The following is a 22,302-nucleotide window of genomic DNA, read 5'->3' on the forward strand; positions in this document are numbered from 1 at the left end:
AAGTTCCCACATTGATTTGGTTGTAAATACTGCTATTGTAAAATTTCAAACAGCGCCAAGCCTCTGAACTGAGAGGGAACTGGACCACGATCACGCAACCCCTCGTTAGCTCCACCACAACGGCGGACAGCACACAACAGTGTATGTTCACAGCAAACACAAGGCCTTTCCTAACCAGGATGGTTTTAGAAAAGGTTCTGATATGCAAATATGCAGAGAGCGGAAAGGGAAACAGGGAGCAACCTACCAAAAATAATAATAGAGCATAAACTGCTGCTGGAGAGGTTTTTAAAATCCCTGGGGTCTTCATTATTTTCCCAGATGCTATTACCTCCAAATAATTATGCTGCCTCTTCAAACAATCAGTTTGTTATTTGAGCAAATTCCACATTTTACCTCAAAAGAGAAGCTGAGCTAAAAAGTCCTGTTTAAAAGTGGGTCTCAAACAGAAGCTCATGCATAGACATGAAGGCAGCGCTGTTGCTAAATACGTGGGATAGGCCTACATAATGATTCCATAATGTAATGAAATTTGTTCATTCAAAATTCACATTAATCTAATTCTTGAATGTGGAGCCTCACTTGATGGACTTATCAGCCACGATGTTGACAGAGAGTTTGTATGTGTACCTCACTACGCCTCAGCAGCTCGATTTGGGATTGAAGAAAAATTGCTATCTTGACGTTGTTCATTTCATCCTCTCTCTCTCTCTCTCTCTCTCTCTCTCTTCTCCCTCTTTACTTCCTCCTCCCTTTTTTCACCCCACTCTCTCAGCACTGCCTCATCCCAGCATCCCCTGACTACTTTATTCCCCTTTTCCCCATCACACACACACACACACACACACACACACACACACACACACCTCTGTCTCCCCCCTCTGCGTATCTCCTCCCCCAGAGTGAGGGATCAGAGTGGTGAGGGTCTAGCTGAGGGAGTAATGAGCGGTTGGAGAGCCTGGCATGGTGCGATCTGCACTGTCACCCCGAGGAGAGAGAGAGGGAGAGAGAGAGGGAGAGAGAGAGAGATAACACACGGCTCCATCACGCGTCAATCACCGCCTGCATGGCCGCTTTCGAATGAGCAGCACCTATCGAGACGTACAAGGAAATACTTATGGGAAAAAGCACATAAAAGACGTCTACACACAAGTCTCTCCCCCCTCGGAAATCTCATATAAACGCTGGAACAAATCGTTTGTGCCAGAGCTGACAGCACAGGCAATAGACAGCGCACTCAATCACATGCTCTCACAAAGCGCCGTTCCATTTAAAATGGCTGCCCATTTTCGTGCTTCCCTCTGATGTGATGAGTTGAAGGCAGCAAATACAACTTATTCAAGTCAGAAAGTGGAACATGAGTTCACATTTCAAAACCAGATGCCTCCTTCGGGGCTTTTCTAGCGACAATGGGAGCAAATTCCGGAAAGGAGTGAGCTGACAATCACACTGGACTGAACAAAGGTAACAATCGTCCTATAATCTGCAGGTCTAATTAGCCTACATAGCTGCACAGGACAGGAAGCACCATGGCGGTGGTGGTGGTGGTGGCAGACATCATGTTCCTTGACATATTCTCAACAGAGCACAGGATGGAGAACGAAAGGCAGTTTGCAGTGGAAACACATGGGCCTACGTTTCCTGTGACTCTTTTGTGACCACGGCGTTGTGTTTGGAAGCTCGTTAACTCACCACTGTCTGGTGGTTGACTTGGATCACCTCATCGCCTGCATGGATCTTCTTACAAAGGTCTGCTGGAGACTGCAGAGAGAATAGAACAATGGGAACACGTTAGTGGTGTGACGGACCAGTTTCACCACTAACCCTCATGTTAGCAACACAGGAGCTAACGGCTAACGTACGGAGGCTCCATTGGGTTCCATTGTGATGTGTTTGTTCGCCATTCAGTAAAATTGAGTTTCGGACAAAGGTTTGTTATCACGTTATCATAATGTGTTCACATGTAATCCTCGAAAAACTACGCATTTGACGAGAAGCTGAAATAATTCCAGTTGTGTGAAGGAGATATTTTCGGAGCAACGTGCATAGATGTTAGCGATGGAGCAATGACCTGTTGAACTTCTGAACACAAGAACTAAGCAGCTTATAATACATAATCAAAACGACTAATGACAAGATTTCTAATGATTTACATTTTATATTTTTATGCAAACAACCACTATAGATGACTATAACAAAATAAAAGTATAACATTTTGAATTTTTGACGGTTTACGGTGACCTTGGGACAGCTGAAATATTTTTGGGGTGTGAAAAAAACAATCTTGAGCCTTGTATACCAGCGGCTACAGCGAAAATCCTCAAAAACCACCAGCAATCGGTTTTGGCAGCAAAGAAACGTGATCAGGGCATCTCTAAAAGTTTCCTTTTCTTTTTCTCCGCTCTTCGGATCTGTGGCACTAAACTGTGACACGATCTGACCCGACAGTTTTGCGATCCGTTTCACCCCTGGAACACGTTCAGGATATGTTGCTGTAAGGCACGGGTTCGTTGTCATTGTGGAATTTGAGACCATGAATGGTAGTTGGTGTGGTGTTGAGCTTCCTACAAACAGTGAAACAGAAACTCACGTTCTCTGTGGTTCCGGTGATGACGTGGAGCCCGTCGTACGTCGATTTGATATACATCCCCTGGAACACAGGCAGAGGGAGGGAGGATTATATATTATATATTATATACACGATACATATGTTTTACACCTGTAAGCATGCGTCTATATCTGCGTCTCTGTCTTCATACTTTGGGAGTGAGATTTGACTTGCTTGAGATCCTCCAAATCTTTTAACTCTACCTCTTCTTGCAAAAGATATTCTCTCACTTTGTGTTTTGATGATGGTGGTCGGTGCAAAATCTCCAATTGGGTTGACTTCAAAGGCTTTTTTAGTGTATGATGCGGATCAATTCATACTCTTCAAACTATTCAGCTCTCTATGAAAGCTTTCGTTGTTTTCCCACAGATTGATGTCTTTCCAATAATTCGTCTTCATCTGTACTTTTTTTAAATTTATTTTACCCAAGTAACATCTCGCCTTAAAAGCAAAAAACATCCAATGTTCACCTGAAGTCCCGCAACAGTAAATAATGAATATGAGTGTAAAAGGCAGGCATTGCATATTTACACACTGTGAATATTTAACTAGTATTCCTGTCATGCATTCAAGAGACGTTTGATTCAGTCGTGCAAAGACACCGACAACAGCTTTGAAAGAAGAGTGTTCAAATGCTGTGAGAAAAACAATAAAATCCGAATGCTAATTTACTTTTGAGGAATTGTGACGCTAATTAGTGCACCTTTAGAAACCGCTCTGGTGGATACATGTGTGCATGCTCAGCTGTGTCCTTACCAGCCCTTCACTGGGCATGATGCTGGTGAGGTGGACCACCTCCAGGTGGGCAGACTGGGAGACCAGAGAGTCCGACGACAGAGAGATGATGTGGTCGCATATCCCGGCTAAGGTCTTACACTGGAGATGGTGAGGAAGGCGGGAGGGGACGAGAAAAGGATAGACAAAAAGAAGGAAAGAGAGAATGAGTGGACGAAAGAGAAAAAGAAAGTTATTGAGATTGGTTTTGGTTCGCGAGGGATGCCGTGACCTAGCTGGAGGAGGTGAAACAGAAATCATTTCATCAGATTGTTCCACATCACCACTTCCATCACTCCAGCACACAAACTGTTTCCTGTCACCGTCTGTGCACAGGCATGCCCACAAGACACCGTCACAGACAGAACAACACATCACCGATACCAGCCAACCCCCGAGGAGCCCCCATGACATTCTCTAACATCTAAATTACAGAGCATCCATTTCAATTGTTGTTATCTGTCATTTTTTTCTTCTCATTTTTTGGGGTGGGGGGAATATACATGAGCTATTTTTGGATTTGCATCAACTAAACAAAATCCGACACACTGTAGAGTGGTTAGATTATCCGTGCTCCAGTTTTTTACACTACACTTAAATTCCTAATGGATATTACCTAATAGCGTAGTGCATCTGAGCAAATACTGCAAATAAAAAGCACAGCTTCACGTTGCCTTTGTTTCAAATAAACCTTGACTGTTTTTCTGGGTATTTGTCTGCTTGGTCATGCACGCACGTTAATTCATCATCGGCAACATCTCTGCCTTCTAGCCATGGCTGACTGACTACAGTGGGTTTACAGAGACCGTTACCCTGGTGATCCTGCCTCATCGCATCGCTGCTTGGTGCGCACACACACACACACACACACAAACTCGCACAAATGCGCGTACGCTGGAACGTAACAGACATACATGTCATAAAATATATGTTGGCTGCATTCAGACAGGCAGCATGACGGCGATGAACCCTGCATAAATTAATCTTCTGATCTCAATCTTAATGAGCAATTACCGGATTATGGTTGATGAAGTGAACAGAGGAGATCTTCAGGACACACACACACACACACACACACACACACACACACACACACGCTATAGCTCAGAGCCTATGATTCATTCAGTGTGAGAGAAAAGGTGGAGGATCTTTAGCGAGCTGGCTATTTGATGCTTATGCTCTCTCTGTCTCGCTCACTCTCTCTCACACACACACACACACACACACACACACACACACACACACACACACACACACACACACACACATCCTTCCATCCTTTTCTAGGTCAGTTATTTGAACATTGCACGGCCTGTTAAGTTTCCTGTTTACACAGACAGTAATATTGTGGTCAACGTGTAGGCTCCACGTTGAGGACTGTTCGTTCCATCTGCTGACACCAAAAAAAAAAGCTATAATTTGAAAGACCAACCAAAAGGGGAAATAGAAAAAGAAGTGAGAAATAAGTAGGGGAGCTGCAGAAGCCGAGTGTGTCCAATCCCGCCTATAGAACTATAAATAGCATGCGAAGTCCCCTGCTGGAAACCACGGCCAGTGACAATGTTGTGGCTCTGCTTGCATCCCCCTTTGATCATTGGACGGATAGACTTGACCTGGGATTAACACGGGCCGAGAGACAAAAGGGCCGCTACCAGTGTGGAGACTCTGGAGTCCTGCAGGGCTGACACACCCTGCCTTGATCTGACACGCCTCCGGGGAATCAGAGCGCAGATTATGGGGAAGTTAACTTATGTGGCTGGCTGGCGTGAGATTTAAGAGCAGTCAAACAGAAAGCCAGACATAGAACGCTGCCAAATGGATTAAGCTCTGGCTGCACACTGCCCACCCCCCTCTGGCCCTCTCCTCACCCACCATCTCCCTCGTTCTCACTCTCGCCTGCTTTCCTCGTCGACTCATCGCACCTTTTCCATCGCGCGGAGCTATGCTCAACCATGCGGGAGCACGCGCGGCAAATATTTACCTGAGCCGAGACGCAGGGAAAGATGAAGCGATGTGGAGGGAGCGGAGAGGAGAGGCAGGGAGGCAGGGAGGGAGAGTCCGGGAGGAAAGGGGAGAGAACAAGGGGAAAAACACACAACTAGGACAGTCTTATGTAATTCCTCTCATCCTTATGCATGCATGCACATAAAAACACACACTCATACACACTTCACGCTCCATCAGACACACAGACTCACACATGCTCATATCTTATCTCCTTCGCACACACACACACACACACACACACACGCACACACTCTCTCTCTATCCCCGTCCATCTGATTGCTGCAGGCCGTAGTCTGGAGGAGAGCAGAGTAGCAGTGGGTTTTGCATTATTAAGCAGAAGCTGACAAACGCACAACTACGGCTACAGTAGCTTTACAGCAGAGCTGACCAGAGCTTCAAACAGTGTCTGAACCCCATTGTGCTCACTGGAGACTCCCTCGTGCTGCCTGTCTCTCTGAATCGACCTCCATACACCACTAAAGCCAAGCTACCAACACCACCATGGAACAAGACCTGGAATAAAACTTTTACTTCTGTCATTTTGGGAGAAATACAGTAAAGTGCAGACTGGGTCCTTTTAGAATGTCTACAGCCACTGGATATTACTAATACAAGTATTGGCTATGTTAGTAACTCATATCAGTTTAATGTAGGAGTAGGTGAATAATGGCGTAATTTGAATATTATTATTTCAAAAGATGCTTGAGTGCATGTGATGAGAATTTGAATCAATGAAGTAAAGTGTCGTGTTGCCTGTCAAATTATTGAGTAAATGTACAAGATCATGTTTCATTAGTTAGTAATTAGTCCGTTAGCAGTTCGGTAGATAGTCTGCTAATTATTTTATATGTCTATGTCATCTGGTCCATCCCATACTGGCTTGACAGTGTTAAATATCCACAATACAGCAAACACTTTCCCACAGATGCGAAACCAAAAGAAAGATCTCAAGGCTAGATTAATTGAATGGAATGGATGTCAATATACAAATTGGGAAGTAGATAGTCCACTGATTAGCAGAGGAAAGTGTGAAATCAATTGTTTTTGATAACTGTATGATCTGTACACTCTGATGGCATTTTTATGATTGTATTTTCTAACAGTCACCTCGCTTTAACGCTCAGTTCTCGTTGAACCTTTGACTGACCTCCTGGCAGACGGCGTCTCGCTTCCTTTGGAAACAGTCTGTCTCTAAGCAGACTGCACATCAGCATGTGACACCTCCATCCTTTAGAGCAGAATGAAAGCCACATGTTGTTCAGTGGAGACCATTGATCTCTGTACGATCTGAGCTCATTTGCATATGCTTTAATAAACTCTTGAAAGACAACTCGGGTTCTCGATCTTGATTTCAGATTTCCACCACAAAGACACTGCTCATAACCAGCTTTTATGCTTTTTACTCTCCTCTCAAGGAAACTGGGAAATGCTTCGTAGTTGACCAGCCTGGCCTCCATGATGGAATTATCAAAATGATAGATATATAATCTTATATATCTCATATAATATGTAAATCATTAAGAAGACACATTGGACACTTTCCTGCTCAGCTGTGCATCCTCATCTTCAGACATGCCTGCCTGTCCGTTGAGAATAATTTCGTGGCAGTTTCCCCAAATTAATTTATAAAACACAGACAGTAGTAAACAAAGTCCGCAAGAAAGCAACGTCCTCTGTTTTTCCCTCCCTTCACGGTCTCCCTATTTCACACATAAACCTCCCACACATAACAGACTTAGTCATGAGTAGCCTTTAGTCTGGCACCCATAGTTTGTGTGTGCGTGTGTGTGCGTGTGTGTGTGTGTGTGTGTGTGTGTGTGTGTGTGTGTGTGTGTGTGTGTGCGTGTGTGTGTGCGTGTGCGTGTGTGTGCACACATGTGCAGAGCCATTTCAATGTTTGAGTTGCCCTGATGTCGCTGTCCTGTGTCATTAACAGGCCTGTAACAACAGAGGTAAACGACAAGCGAAAAGCTAAAGGGGGAATTCACTTTGACGGGGTGGGACAAGGCATCAGGGAGACGCCACCGTCTCAAATACAGACTTATGCTTGGTTTTGTTGATAGAAATAAATCATGCAATGCTATATATACTGTATGCTGATGGAACATCTGATGTGGGGTTTATTTCTTGGAGTAAAATGGTCAGATCTGTTTCTGTGAACTCCCCCCTGCTAATGTTTTCTATGGTTTCCTCCACCTGACCTTGAATGGCAGCAGGAAGTGTCCCAATCCGACTGTCAGCCCGGATCAGATGCTAGCTGCTCACTCGGTTTCACACGTGGACACAGAGAGTTCTCCGTCATGCACACACACACACACACACACACACACGCACACACACTGATGTGCGTGCGCATAGACAAACACAAACACGCACACAGGAGCTAAACGGTAGCTCTTAAAAGGCCTCAGACTCGCTTGCGCTTTAACAAACAGTTTTGTGGCACAAATTCCCCCCAAAAAACACACACAGCGCTTTGACGTGCACACACCGACTTCCACGCAGAAAACACACACACACACATACAGATGTTTATCAGGTTTTCAATGTGTTTATGAACTTCATGACCATTACGAGTGTCATCAGAAACCAGAACTGCAAAAGAATGCGTCTGCCAGCAGAGAGATGACTTAAAGGAATAGTTCCCATTTTAGGAAACAGAGGAAAAGAGCTGGCATGGCTCTGTCCAAAGAGAACAAAATGCTCCTACCGCCACAACTGAGTTATTCACATATACTTATCATGTTATGTCTCCTTTGTTTTATCTGTACAAAACCTGAAGTGGAAAAATCGCAACTTTTATGGGATGGTGTTTCTGCAAGAGGTTATGAACGGACTGTTTCTTCACTGGAGTTGTTCCCCGGTATCACGCTTCTTTCTTTGAAACGGATTTCTATGGTTTATATACCGTGATAATTACTGAACTTTAGAGGGGCTGCTATGCAGATCAGAGCCAGACTTGTTGTTTTGCCCTCGTTTCCAGCCCTCATCGAAGCTAAGCTAACGGTCCGCTGCCTTTATCTTCCTGTTTAACGTACAGATAAAAGAGTGGTGTTGAGCTGTTCATCTAACCCTCAGCAAGAGAGCTTATGTTCCAAAACGCTGAACTCCTCCTTGTTTCAGAAAAGGGAGATTCTGTGTGAGCCTTAGGATATGTTGAATATAATGCTTTACAAACTAATGTGTGATCCGATCAGAGAGGGAAATACAATCTGACTTCATACTGTATACAGTAGGTCAGCTGTCTTGATGTAACTATTGTATCTGTGCATTTAACAGCTGTCATCACTGAGTATGCAAATGTGGCTCTTCCATGTTCTCTGGGATAAACACAGGCCAAAAAACCTTGACATTTTAAAGCGTAAACTTACCACATGGAGAATCTTATTCTCTGTCTCGTACACAGTGCAGTCCTGTAAAATGAGAAGAAGGCAGAGAAAGAGGGAAGAAGAAAACATTAGATGGAGAAAGCATCAAGTGGAAGCTACAATATCTTCCTCCTCCAGATATAAAAACCAGGAGAGGAGAGAAATGAGACGGCCAACAGGAGGAAAGATGGATGACTTATTTCTCGATGGAGAACATCAGCAGTCAGCTATTTCATATCTAACCTTCCACATTATGCACATTACTTTATAATATACGCAAACTAAAAACGTTGGACTGACCAGTTCTGGATCTGTGCCGCTTGCTTGGAGCCTCCGCAGGATTTAGAAGACCACAATACTCGTACGTGACAGATTGTTATTTAACGATAGCTGATAGTTAATCTATTTCTGGGAAAGCAGCCCACTGACTCCACCACATGTGCATGGTCGCGTTTAATTCACCCATTTGATGCATTAATGCGGGCGCTGCTGCCACCTTTGTCTGTGCCGCTGCAGCCTGGCAGCCACATGTTCATTTGGCCCATTGTGGCCCTATACGGCGGTGGCCCCGTTCTCCTTCCTCTCCTCTGGCCCTTGTAAAGGGGGGTGGGAGGGGGGTGGGGGGGTTATCTGCTTGGCTCCAGGACTTCGCTCCGGGCACACGCACAAACACACTCTCGCACACACTAAGCGGGCTCTTACAAGGGAGGACGTGGAGGGAGTCCAGGAGAGCAGACATACTTTCTGTCCAAACAATGACATTTTTGCAGTATCAAGTGTGTGTGTGTGTGTGTGTGTGTGTGTGTGTGTGTGTGTGTGTGTGTGTGTGTGTGTGTGCACTCCCAGTTCTGTTTTCTAAAAAGTGCATTTGTGTGTGTAAATGTGGCGAATCCTCGCGAGGGAGCGAGCCAGAGGGGCAGCAGAAGGAGGACAGGAAATGAAGGGATGAGAGACCCCTAGCTCATTCTCCATCAGGGCTCACCGGCGAAGCAGAGGATGTGGTCCAACAGTGAGTCAATGAGCACTTTGCCTACGGCTGTTACCGAGAGCCGCTCATCCCCATCAGCCGTGCCTGCAAACAGCCGGTGGGAGTGGGCATATGTTTCGCTCATAGTCAAATCTATACAAAGGAGCTGGAGACCACAACAAGCTGTGTGAGTAGCGCTCGCTCTCGATCCAAACCCACTTTAGCTTCGCCTTTTTCAACTCACGATCGTGACCTTTATCGTGTCCAGTGCAACGAATACGGACGTGATGGATTGTGTGATGCGTGCGTCCGTGAGAGTGAGTGTTGTGGAGGCACCTGTTGCACGATGGTGGTCAACTCTAGGCAGAGCTGCACGATGTTGTTCTTCAGTAATGAATACTCTGTCACACTGGCGAACGGAGACCTGAAGCAGAACAAGAGAAGAAGAAAAAAATCCTCATGAAAATGTGGGGAACTTTTGTTGAATGTTGGCGTTAGTGTACTTGTACTTATCACATTCTACATTGTGTTATTGTTTTCAGCAAACGCTCCTGTTTGAAGTGCAGCGTTTATTTACGCGGGGTAAAATAGCTGCTAGAAATCACACTTAAATGAATGTGAGCAAAGCATATTCGGTCATTCTATTTAAAAAAAACTAAATTAGTTTCTTTCTGTCTTAAAGGATGTGATTTTTGCCATATTGGTGTTTTTATTTTGTTCCGTTCATTTATTTGCAAACAGTGTGATTTTATGATCGGGCAGTAAGAGACCGAGCAATCAAAAAACATATTCTCTGCTTCTCTCAGAGCACACGAGCAAGTGATAAAGACAAACAACAATATTTGGTTTCACATCGTGGCCAGGAGGCTGTGCGACACAGGGATCCACAGAAGCTCAAACACTGCTTTATTTGTAAGTGTTTTTTTGTTCCGTATTCCGTTTCCATCAGCGGCTCTAACTTAACGATAAAAAACACCCGTCCTTACCCATCTATGAATTATGATTCTGTATGAAGCGTAACAATATCTGGAGCGCCTGATAATGTAATTATGCCGCATCATCAACAAACAACCCAAGTTTATTATGTGTTATTATACAACACATTCTCATTCACAACTCGTCAGACACAGAATCAGTGGTGCAGTTTACTTATTGTATTGTATGTAATGATTGACTGAATTAAACAAATACTACTAATTCTCAAACTAGCGACGGCATTTCACATTACAGTCATTACATGCATTGTGTCTTTTCAAAATGAACCTCCGTCTTCACAGGAAATTAGGTTCAGGCAACAGACCAATCAGTTGGGTTTAGGAAAAGAGCGCGGTTGACATTACCGTGACTGAATGGAGTCACGTGACTTACGATAAGTCAACATCGACACGAACAGCGGTCTTCTAGGTCAAAGTCCTGTGTGTTTGTTTGACTGCCATGTGCGGTTAACATACTAGTTTCTAATAACAGGGTTTCTTGCTCGTACATTAAGATAGAATTGATATATTTTTATATTTGTGATCAGGGTTCATACACATTTTTGACCGGTGGATTTCCATGACTTTTCCATGACTTTAAACCAAATTTCCACGACCAAACATTATGTGAAATCTCGGTGTATACATCAAAAAGTGAGACAATGTAATATTTAAACCAACAGAGAGAATACGAAAGCATACAGTAAACCTTAAATGACACAAATGAATGAGACAATAGTAGTTTGATTAAAAGAATAAACATTTATATAGATGCCTGTATGTATGCCTGCTTATATTTTGAGCGTCTTTCTTTTAAAAGCACATTAATTATTTCAAACTCAGCGTAAATGAACGTCATGAACACATGAATATAACACATTTCCATGACTTTTTCAGGCCTGGAAATAACCATTTTAAAATCCCATGACTTTTCCAGGTTTTCCATGGCCGTAAGAATCCTGTGTGATTATCCTTTGTAAGATATTCCTAAAAATGAATGGTCTAATTCCCAAATGGATTTCACAGCGTGGAGGTTTAGGAGCGGTCGCTACCTGTCGAGCCAGGCCAGCAGGTTCTTGGCTGCACCGATCAGATCCACCACCGACGTGAGGAAGTCGTTGGGTAGCCTCCGTGACGCGCGGCCGTCGTAGTGTCCGCCCCTCCGTCGGCCCAGGATGAAGTTCTGGAGGTTCTTCGCCGACGCGTTCAGCTTGTGGGACAGAGTCCGGAGGTTCTCCGTCTCCAGGCCGTAATTCTGGAGGACGACGAGTAGAATCACAGTTATCTATTGCTGCTGCTCTGATAACTAGCAGCTTTTGTGACGCAGTCTGAGGGGACATTGTGCTAGAAATCAGTGCTTTGCAGTGAGTTGTTTGATGAAAGATTAAAGAAACCATTTTGGAATCTGTCTGGGAGTTGGAGTCATTTAAGTAAGGATGTGGTTACCTGAGCATGGAGACTGGAAGCTGTGGGAGACAGCTAGCTAGGCTCTCTCCAAAGCTCAAAAATATGACATTCACTTATTAACATTTCGTAGACACAAAAAGAAACGTAACAAAAACAGCTAGCCCCATATTTGACTCAAACACACGAAATAGCTATTGATCACCTCGTCTGACCCTCAGCAAGCAAGAGATTTACTGAAATGAAATACAGGTTGATATAAATCCTTTCTGTATCCACAAAGAAACACGATGGAGTAAAAAGTGAAACCACTGCAATATATGATACAACATAACTTACACATATTTACGTGTAACTAATAACGTACAGTAAATCAAGTGTTATAGGGAAAGGGGAAAAAAGCATTTACTGTGAACTATTAGAGCTGATTCTAAGCGGAATTAACGAAAACAAGAATCCCTATCTCTGAATCTCCATTAGCATTGTCATATAACAGTCACTCTCCACTGCGATACAAGAACAACAAGCTGGTTGAGTAGCCCATTACTGCACTGTGACCCTTTTAAATAAACACACACACACAGACCCACTGAGCCACATTGCGCTCAGCGTCCCAAGGCAGCTCCAGTCATGTCCTGCCTGACAGAGCCTGATTCTTGCTGACACGAAGGCTACACACACACACACACACACACACACACACACACACACACACACACACACACCCTTGTAAAGTCAGATGCACAGGCTTAGCTAGACATATCTATTCCTCCTCTGCCTCTAGATCTATTCTACACAGTCACGACCACAGTGACTACAAAGGAGAGAGGGTTTCACTGTGGCAGCAGAGAGAGAGAGAGAGAGAGAGAGAGAGAGAGAAGTGAAGAACTAAAGAGGCAGAAGACAAGCGAGCGAGAGCGAGATAGAGGAGGCGAGAGCACCCGGCTATGCATCTCACTGAAACTGGGTCATACATACACTGCGCTCTGTATAATCTTCTGTGTTCTGTGAGAATGTATACATGAACTTGGAGCGCACATGTTTGCCCAGCTGTAATTAGCCTGTCCTATGATTCGATCTAAAGTTGTGTGCGTCTCTCTCTCTCTCTCTCTCTCTCTCTCTCTCTCTCTCTCTCTCTCTCTCTCTCCAGGGGACAGAGTGCTGAGATGAAGCGGTGGGGGGGAATAATGCTCTGTGTCTGAATGTGTGTGTGGAGAAAGAGAGAGAAATAATTTGAGCAGTGTGTGCATTTGTGTGTGTGTGTGTGTGTGTGTGTGTGTGTGTGTGTGTGTGTGTGTGTGTGTGCGTGTCAAATCAATACAGTAAGAGGGCGATGCCATTAAGCAAACCCCCCTTCACGTCGATGTGGTTGCCATAGCAACCATGTGTGGAGCGGCCTCTCCTCCATGCTGATTATTTCTACCATTGTTGTGTTCGCAGAATCACACTCGAGCGCCGTGTATGAAATGTTTGGGCAAGACGGGAGACTTGTCAGCGTTAAATAATTATCTTTTCCAAAGTAAAGCATCGATCAGACCCGCTACACTGTACAGGGTTCCGTATATCGCCTCTATTAATCAAGGGGATATTGATCGTGTGTGTGTGTGTGTGTGTGTGTGTGTGTGTGTGTGTGTGTGTGTGTGTGTGTGTTGCTCTCAGCCATCTGGGTTCTGCTCAACTCAGGCAGATGAGTTTTGTTTAATGAGTGCATTTTTGATTTTTATTGCAGGTTTACCTGAAATAAGTCCAGCAATTTTCTGCAATTTGATTTTTTTTAAAAAGAGTGTTTTTTGTCAATTATGTTCACATTGTGTCGACACCTGTCGTATCAAATGTGCTTTATAAATAAACTTGTCAGCAGCTCGAAAACAGAATACAAATTATGAAGCTGAACATGATTGGTTTGTAATAATAACATTTTCTTTCTTTTTTTTAATGGGACTGATTCAAAGAAAGCGTTTTAATTGCAAAAACAATTACAGCACAAGACCATCAACCAAAGTGGGGTGGTCCAAAATACATTTAAAACTACAATTACCGCTAACCAGTCTGGGTTCTGTTCTGTTGTTACCACTTTGGAGGCACACAGGGTGGCACTTAAAAGGCCCCAATGTGGAAAGCTGACTCATCTGTGGGACAGTTACAGGAGGAGATGACGACATGAATCACTTTATCAGAACAAAAGCATAACTGGGACATTATAGAAGCTCCTGGCACCACGTCGGGTTGTAAGAAGCAAAAACGAAAAAAGCTATTTCAGGGAATATGCGTCTGAAGGATGTATCCCGGATGTCAAACTGCTACGACATTGCAATGTGTGCTAACTGTGCTAGCGGGGCTAATAGCGATAGCATACCTGTTTTATTACACTCCAGCTTACTGAAACAGTTTGAAATGACCACATGGAAGTATTTCCCTCCTCTTTACCTGTGGTTAAACCCTCTACGGGGTCTCCTCTATACGTTCTGCCCTCACACCGTTTTAAATCAGTAACATCCAACACAAATAAAGACATGACAAGGACATGGACCGTCTGTCCCTCTTCGTGGTTTGGCAGTAAACTGCTAAATAAACAATAAACTAACAAAGCCTCTTTACAGGACTCATTCGCCTCATGTTGAGCAGTATCAAGATCAAATCAAATACAGAATAACTACTAAACTGCTTGAGCTGCAATTAACTCTATTTACAAGACAACTATGTCTCTACCTGCAGTTTGCTGTTATAACCTGTTACATTTACTATGAGCTGTATTTAAGCCATGTAAATGAACGAGTAAGTCCAAAACACAATTAAACTAAACTATTTGTTTACTTATTGCCTATAAATGTAGTTCATAGACTGGACTACAGCAATAATCAATCATTCTGTGTGTCTTGGACGCTATAGCTGATTTTGAATATGTATATTTGCGGCCATCAGCTACATTTTTCACATTCAAATTAAACAGCTGTTTCAATTTGCTCAGTTTCTAGACATTTTAATGTAACTTCAATACAATGACATCTTTTTCTTTTAATTCAGATTTTGAGGAGAGCCGTCATCTCATTCTTGAAATGAAATGCCCACTTCCCAGCACACCTCGGTGAAAATTCACTGCACCTAAAACCTTCCAGATGCTGGGGGCAAAAACTGGATTGCATAGGCATAAAAGAAGGGACTTTTCCACATTTACAGCGAGACTGAAAGCTCAGTCAGCGCCTGAAACTTGCATTGATCCAGGGCCACAGAAGCTCCCCTTTCTTCATGCGTAAAGACCAGAACGTCATAACGGTTGAGCCAGAGGAACAGGGTTTCGCTCTCCTTATGATGGATTATATAGCTGACGACAGTGAATCGTCCTTTATTATCCAAATATCCACAGTGTCTACAGGTATACTGTAGAATGCCGAAGATAATGAGAGCATATGAGGTCAGGTGGGAATTGCTTTCCCTTGGCTATTTAAAGGATCATTTTTGATTTATTACAACTTCAGTTTTGGCATTCATTTCTATTGATTATGAAAAACTTTTCACTCAACAAAGTAGTTGCTGAGATCTTGGAAAACACTGCAACTCCAGCGGGGCAAGAAAGGAGCAGTGGCGTTGACAGAGAAGTTGTAAACCTGCCAACAGTTTAGACAGATTATCTAAACCACAAGTCATGGCCAAAATCCTTGTAATAATCCCTTTTTTGCACACAAAAATACTCTACCGGTCAAAAGTTCAAAGGTTTGGAATCGCCTGCAACAAAAGGTTGATTGTGTCCAGTCGGATGTCTGAGAGGAGAATATTTGTTATAGAAGGTCCTTGAACTGATGTTACTTGAAGGGTCGGCTGCAAAAGTCATGTTTATGACATGGAGAACAAAATGTGGAAGATTGGTTCAACCCGACCGACCGAAAGGACAGAAAGAGACAAAGTCCCTTTGAGCAACAAAAGGGACGAAAGTAACAAAAGAAGAAATCTCCGGTCAAAAGAAACTAGCTTAGCATCAAAATGAGTGCAGATTGAAAAAGCAGCTTATTGTTTCACAATAATGGAGCTTATGAAAAACTGGAATTACCAGGCAACATGTTGCTTTAGCAAAGATATTTGAACATCAAAGAAGATATTGACGGTTGGTCTGCAGCTACTGGGCTGTTGGAACTGGATCAGGAAGTATTTGCATATGGACTGACAAACCAGTTCAAACCGTTGTTGGCTATGGATCTCTAGAGTTATTATACTTTTCTGGACTGGAAAACTAATACAACATTGAAGGGTTTTTCGGGGACATCGACTATATGTAAGTTGAATCATTTGATTCTTCTTAATTCTTTTGGGGCCAAAACTAATTTATATGTAAATGAAATACATTTGGTGTCTGAATTGCTCTCTTTTTGTTTCTGTTGGAAGAGCCATTGTTGAAGGAAAGAAGAAAGAAAAAACCTCAACATAACAGGTGCTTCCAAACTTTTCAACGATAGTGTTGGTCAAAGTTTCTTCCCCAGATCTCAACAATTAACTCAATGAGCTCGGTGTTATTTCATCTGAAACGAACGAAAGCCACAAAAAGTAAGACCCAAGTTGGGATAAACTGGAATTATCTTTTAAGGCCGCTCACAGCAGGCGGTTTAGTGATGCATCTTGTCTACCTGGCACCCCTGTGTGTGTGTGTGTGTGTGTGTGTGTGTGTGTGTGTGTGTGTGTGTGTGTGTGTGTGTGTGTGTGTATGTGTGTGTGTGTGCGTGTGTGTGTGTGTGTGTGTGTGTGTGTGTGTGTGTGGTGTGTGTCCAGTTTCAGGACACGTGGTGATAGCTGCTCATTCCCAGGCTGGAACGTCTGAATGAGAAGAGGTGCTGATTAGCGTGCACACACGAGCATGTACGCACACACGCACACACACATACACGCACACACTCAGACGCACGTGCGCACAAATTCAAACAGCCCAAACTAATCCAGCCATGTGTGCCTGGGAGATAAGGTGCATGCCGTGTGCTCTTTCTACATACTCTCTCTCTCTCCTCCTCTGCCTCCCTCTGTCCCTCTCACTCTCCCTTCATCTCTGCCTCTTTGTCTCTCTGGGAGAGTAGCACCTAATTCTCCCTAATTCCCTAATCCTGAGCAGGACCACTGCACATACAGTCAGCAGTGGCTGAGGCAGTACACACAAAACAGCAAATAATGGGGGATTTTTCAAGCCATTTCTCAGGCCAATATCAATAACTGGTCGGGGGGGAATAAACAATGACTAATATATAAATCTCTCTACCTGTGAGAATGTCCTCAGCAGTTACATGAATTTACCCCAAAGTGGTCTTGAAGTAATTCTGGCAAGCTTAACAATTAATAATCCTAATAATACAAACAGAATTGGTTTGACTTCAAATTAGCTGTAGCCGGAAAGCTAAGCACCAGGAACATGCAAACTGTTTCACTCAATAAAAGAGTTATTCAAGAGGGGAGAACAATCCTTTTAAAGCTAACCAGCGGTTCCTAACGGGACAGTAAATTTGCACAATGTTGTACATGTTTGAGAGTGATTGTTCCGGGTCATAAAGCCCAAAAAGTATTCGTGAAATATATGAAAAATAACACCACCAATTTCTGTGTGACAGGAGAGTTTATATGGAGCCCCAAAACCTTTGAGAGATCATCAGATGAATACAAAAATGCAACTGACTAACTGAATTAGTTAATAATACTTACTAACTAATAATACTAACTAACTAACAGACTAAAATGGAGTGTGAAACAAAATAGAAAGCCTGTATTTTCCCTTCACTTCCAATCTGTGATAAAAAATTAAAAAAAATGAATATTTACTTTTTGACTTGACCTCCACTCACCTGATAAAACAAATGAAAAACTTAATTTCACAATTGTCAACATTAGCGGAGTGTGGCGAACTAGTTTTAGTTCAGCTAGCTACCTAGCTGAAGCTCACGTCCAATAATAAAGCCACACCTGCCAGTGCACCTCATGTTTAACCGCCCATATGCTGTAGTGCATGCTGTAGTACATGCTGCATGCATGCTGCTGTAGTGTATGCTGTAGTAGTGTATGCTCTGCTGTAGTAGTGTATGCTGCTGTAGTAGTGTATCCTGTAGTAGTGTATGCTCTGCTGTAGTAGTGTATCCTGTAGTAGTGTATGCTCTGCTGTAGTAGTGTATGCTGCTGTAGTGTGCATGCTGTAGTAGTGTATGCTCTGCTGTAGTAGTGTATCCTGTAGTAGTGTATGCTTTAGTGTATCCTGTAGTAGTGTATGCTGTTGTAGTGGTGCATGCCGTAGTGTAGTGTGTGCTGTAGCAGTATATGCCCTGCTGTAGTAGTGCATGCTGTAGTGTAGTGTGTGCTGCTGTAGTGCATGCTAATGCATGCTGCTGGAGTAGTGCATGCTGTAGTGTATGCTGTAGTAGTGTATGCTGCTGGAGTAGTGCATGCTGTAGTGTATCCTGTAGTAGTGTATGCTGCTGGAGTAGTGCATGCTGTAGTGTATCCTGTAGTAGTGTATGCTGCTGGAGTAGTGCATGCTGTAGCAGTGCATGCTGTAGTGTATGCTGTAGTAGTGCATGCTGTAGTGCATGCTGTAGCAGTGCATGCTGTAGTGTATGCTGTAGTAGTGCATGCTGTAGTGTATGCTGTAGTAGTACATGCTGTAGTGTATACTGTAGTAGTGTATGCTGCTGGAGTAGTGCATGCTGTAGTGTATGCTGTAGTAGTGCATGCTGTAGTGTATGCTGTAGTAGTGCATGCTGTAGTGTATGCTGTAGTAGTGTATGCTGCTGGAGTAGTGCATGCTGTAGTGTATGCTGTAGTAGTACATGCTGTAGTGTATGCTGTAGTAGTGTATGCTGCTGGAGTAGTGCATGCTGTAGTGTATGCTGTAGTAGTGCATGCTGTAGTGTATGCTGTAGTAGTGCATGCTGTAGTGTATGCTGTAGTAGTGTATGCTGCTGGAGTAGTGCATGCTGTAGTGTATGCTGTAGTAGTGCATGCTGTAGTGTATGCTGTAGTAGTGCATGCTGTAGTGTATGCTGTAGTAGTGTATGCTGCTGGAGTAGTGCATGCTGTAGTGTATGCTGTAGTAGTACATGCTGTAGTGTATGCTGTAGTAGTGTATGCTGCTGGAGTAGTGCATGCTGTAGTGTATGCTGTAGTAGTGCATGCTGTAGTGTATGCTGTAGTAGTGTATGCTGCTGGAGTAGTGCATGCTGTAGTGTATGCTGTAGTAGTGCATGCTGTAGTGTATGCTGTAGTAGTGTATGCTGCTGGAGTAGTGCATGCTGTAGTGTATGCTGTAGTAGTGCATGCTGTAGTGTATGCTGTAGTAGTGCATGCTGTAGTGTATGCTGTAGTAGTGCATGCTGTAGTGTATCCTGTAGTAGTGTATGCTGCTGGAGTAGTGCATGCTGTAGTGTATGCTGTAGTAGTACATGCTGTAGCAGGACTCTCAAGTGTCACGCATTGAGCGTGACTGTCACTCATTTCGGTCTTAAATCATGCCCTCCCGCCACAGATCGTATTCCTCACGCTGAAAAAAAACTCTAGGCTATTAAATGTGCCGCAGCGCACAAACATGACCTGGTCGCGCTGCCCTCACCGTGGAGGAATCCAGCACGTCTCCCCCGAATCCCCTGGAGTTCTGCCGTGAGGTGCCACTCATCAGCCAATCAAAAAAAAAGAATTGGGCTACACGAATAGCCAATCAGAAAAACGTATTTGTTGTATCTGGGTAAAATGTAATCCAGCAACCAATGAAAATAAAGCTAATAATAATATGGGGGGAGGTGGGCTGGTCTGTGGGCATACGGCAGGGGCGGGGCGGGGGTGCGGCCGGGGAGAGGAGGATATGTCACTCTTACCTGTCTTAAAAACTTGAGAGCCCTGCTGTAGTGTATGCTGTAGTAGTGTATGCTGTAGTAGTGTATGTTGTAGTAGTGTATGCTGTAGTAGTACATGTGGTAGTGTATGCTGTAGTAGTACATGTGGTAGTGTATGCTGTAGTAGTACATGTGGTAGTGTATGCTGTAGTAGTACATGTAGTAGTGTATGCTGTAGTGCATGCTGCTGCAGCATCACTTCTTGGAGCAGCAACACTGTTTTAGCTGACATAATTAGCTCACTAACGCTGCTTAGCTAAGTATTAGACTATTTATTAATGTATTCAGTTCTGTTTTTGACTTGCATGATAACCTTTTACTACCTTTGGTTATCAGTTGTGTATAGACATATATATATATATATATATATATATATATATATATATATATATATATATATATATATATATATATATATATATATATATATATATATATATATCACACACCCTCCAAAGTGTAAGCGATTGAGAGAAAACAGTGTCAGCAGGTGACCGTAGCTGACTGACCAGGGCACAGAGGAGGTCGACAGCTTCCAGGATGAGCTCCTGATGCCCTATTCTGGTGACACCCAGCTCCTCCAGCTCCTGATGGGTGATGTGCAGCAGCTGCTCTCCCCCCATCTGCTCCCGCTCGAAACTCTTCACGTACTGCTGGAGACAGTCATCCAGACCTGAGGAGAGACACAGACGGACACTAGATTAGCCAGTGCTGATGTATGGCACTGTGTATCACTGTGCGCAATAAAGGGCCTGCAGGTCAGCCTTAGCCAAAGAAGGCCAACATTTTCAAACTGGTCTGATGAGTGCTCTTTGTGTCCCTTCCAGAGACACAAATATTTAAAAGAAAGTAGGAAATATTGATTACAGACTTGAATATAAGCTTGAGTTGAATATAAATTTGAGTTCCCGTCTGTCATAATGTACACTGAATCCTGGTTCACATACTGTAGCTGAAACACATAATTAAGGCAGGAGTGCACACACACACACACACACACACACACACACACACACACACACACACACACAGACACACACACACAAACACACACACACACACACACACACACACACACACACAGAAACTCACTGCGAAAAGTCTGCCAAATAAAAACCAAATAAAAACCAAAGCAACATGCCAGCCCTAAAGCCAGGGATTTCACCAAAGCTTTATTGGCAACTTTCTCTCATCTAGAAAGCACATATCTGTTGGTTTGGCTTTCTGGTATCGGTTCATGTTTGCACACCGTGCTGGAAAAGGATGTTTGACATGCAAAATAATTAAAAACAGCGCACACAAGAAATACTGACTTCCATGCATTTACATTCGGAGTGATTAAGGGTGTGTCCAAAATATACCCGGAGAGACGTGACTAACATATTGACGTACGACTTTCCGCTGTTAAGCCAATCAGCCACACACAGACGCGGTGGGTCCGGGATACTATTGATCAGTGTGGGCCTCACGCTTTGAACCAAACAAAGTCAGCAGAAAGCACACCTCCCCACAGACCTAATGAACAAGGCCGCTCCAGAATGAACACACACATACACACACACACACACACACACACACACGAGTGGAACCTCTGGGGCCCACAAACGCTGCACACTTCGACCGCAATCACACATATAAATACAATTACGACGGCTGCTGTTATTCGGGGGGGTCTCGGCGCCTCGGTGGAGGCGTGTTGTTAAAGCCGAGTGGAGCTGTGAGGAAAACACTGACACCCACGGGAGACGACGCTGACAGAGAGCAGACAGTGTGGTAGCACCTTAGCACAGTCGCCACACACACACACACACACACACGTCACCACAAAGGATGAGCAGGAGGCCTCTTACTCTTGGCGTGCCATGGGACCCAACAGACGTAATGTAAGCCCGCTGTTGTTCCGAGTGACACGGATAAACAATCTCGTTACATACAGCGCAGAAGAGCAACTGAGACTCTTCACACGTCTGTAAGAGGCTCCACGAGTGAAAACAGTTTAATGGAATACATTCCCGGTGGACGGGACCCTCGTATCACATGTTGGGGTGAGAACGTCAAGTATGGGTCCACGTGGTGGCTTGTTTGTGCACGGGTCATTTGGTGTCAAATTATGCCTTCAAAATTCAATTGCTTCAATATTGTTGTGTGCTGGAATGCTAGCTAGTAAATGCTAGAGTGCATTTACTCAAGTGCTGTATGTACTCGTACAAATTTGAGGTGCTTGTACTGTGTTAATTTCACGTCACTCTCTGTGTTCTACTACTCCACTGCAATTCAAAGGGAAGTGTTGTATCTTTACTCCACTACAGTGACATATATAGTTACTAGTTACTTGACACATTTACAAACTCTA

The 22,302-nt window shown here is 43.7% G+C and overlaps 1 protein-coding gene across 1 annotated transcript in view; it reads right to left on the bottom strand.

Annotated features, from left to right (window-relative positions):
• The window catches only part of LOC306745709 (connector enhancer of kinase suppressor of ras 2), a gene marked incomplete at both ends in the record, with an annotated part of 54,815 nt that overhangs the window by 22,713 nt on the left and 9,800 nt on the right, over positions 1-22,302 (bottom strand). Inside the window, 7 exons of the mRNA XM_079228547.1 lie at positions 1,693-1,761; positions 2,591-2,650; positions 3,365-3,484; positions 8,761-8,802; positions 10,061-10,148; positions 11,751-11,953; positions 20,459-20,622. Of these exons, the coding sequence (XP_079084673.1) occupies positions 1,693-1,761; positions 2,591-2,650; positions 3,365-3,484; positions 8,761-8,802; positions 10,061-10,148; positions 11,751-11,953; positions 20,459-20,622 (746 nt within the window). The remainder of the gene's footprint in view (positions 1-1,692; positions 1,762-2,590; positions 2,651-3,364; positions 3,485-8,760; positions 8,803-10,060; positions 10,149-11,750; positions 11,954-20,458; positions 20,623-22,302) is intronic.

Source organism: Taurulus bubalis (assembly GCF_910589615.1).
Source record: "Taurulus bubalis genome assembly, chromosome: 13".
NCBI classification, from domain to species: Eukaryota; Metazoa; Chordata; class Actinopteri; order Perciformes; family Cottidae; genus Taurulus; species Taurulus bubalis.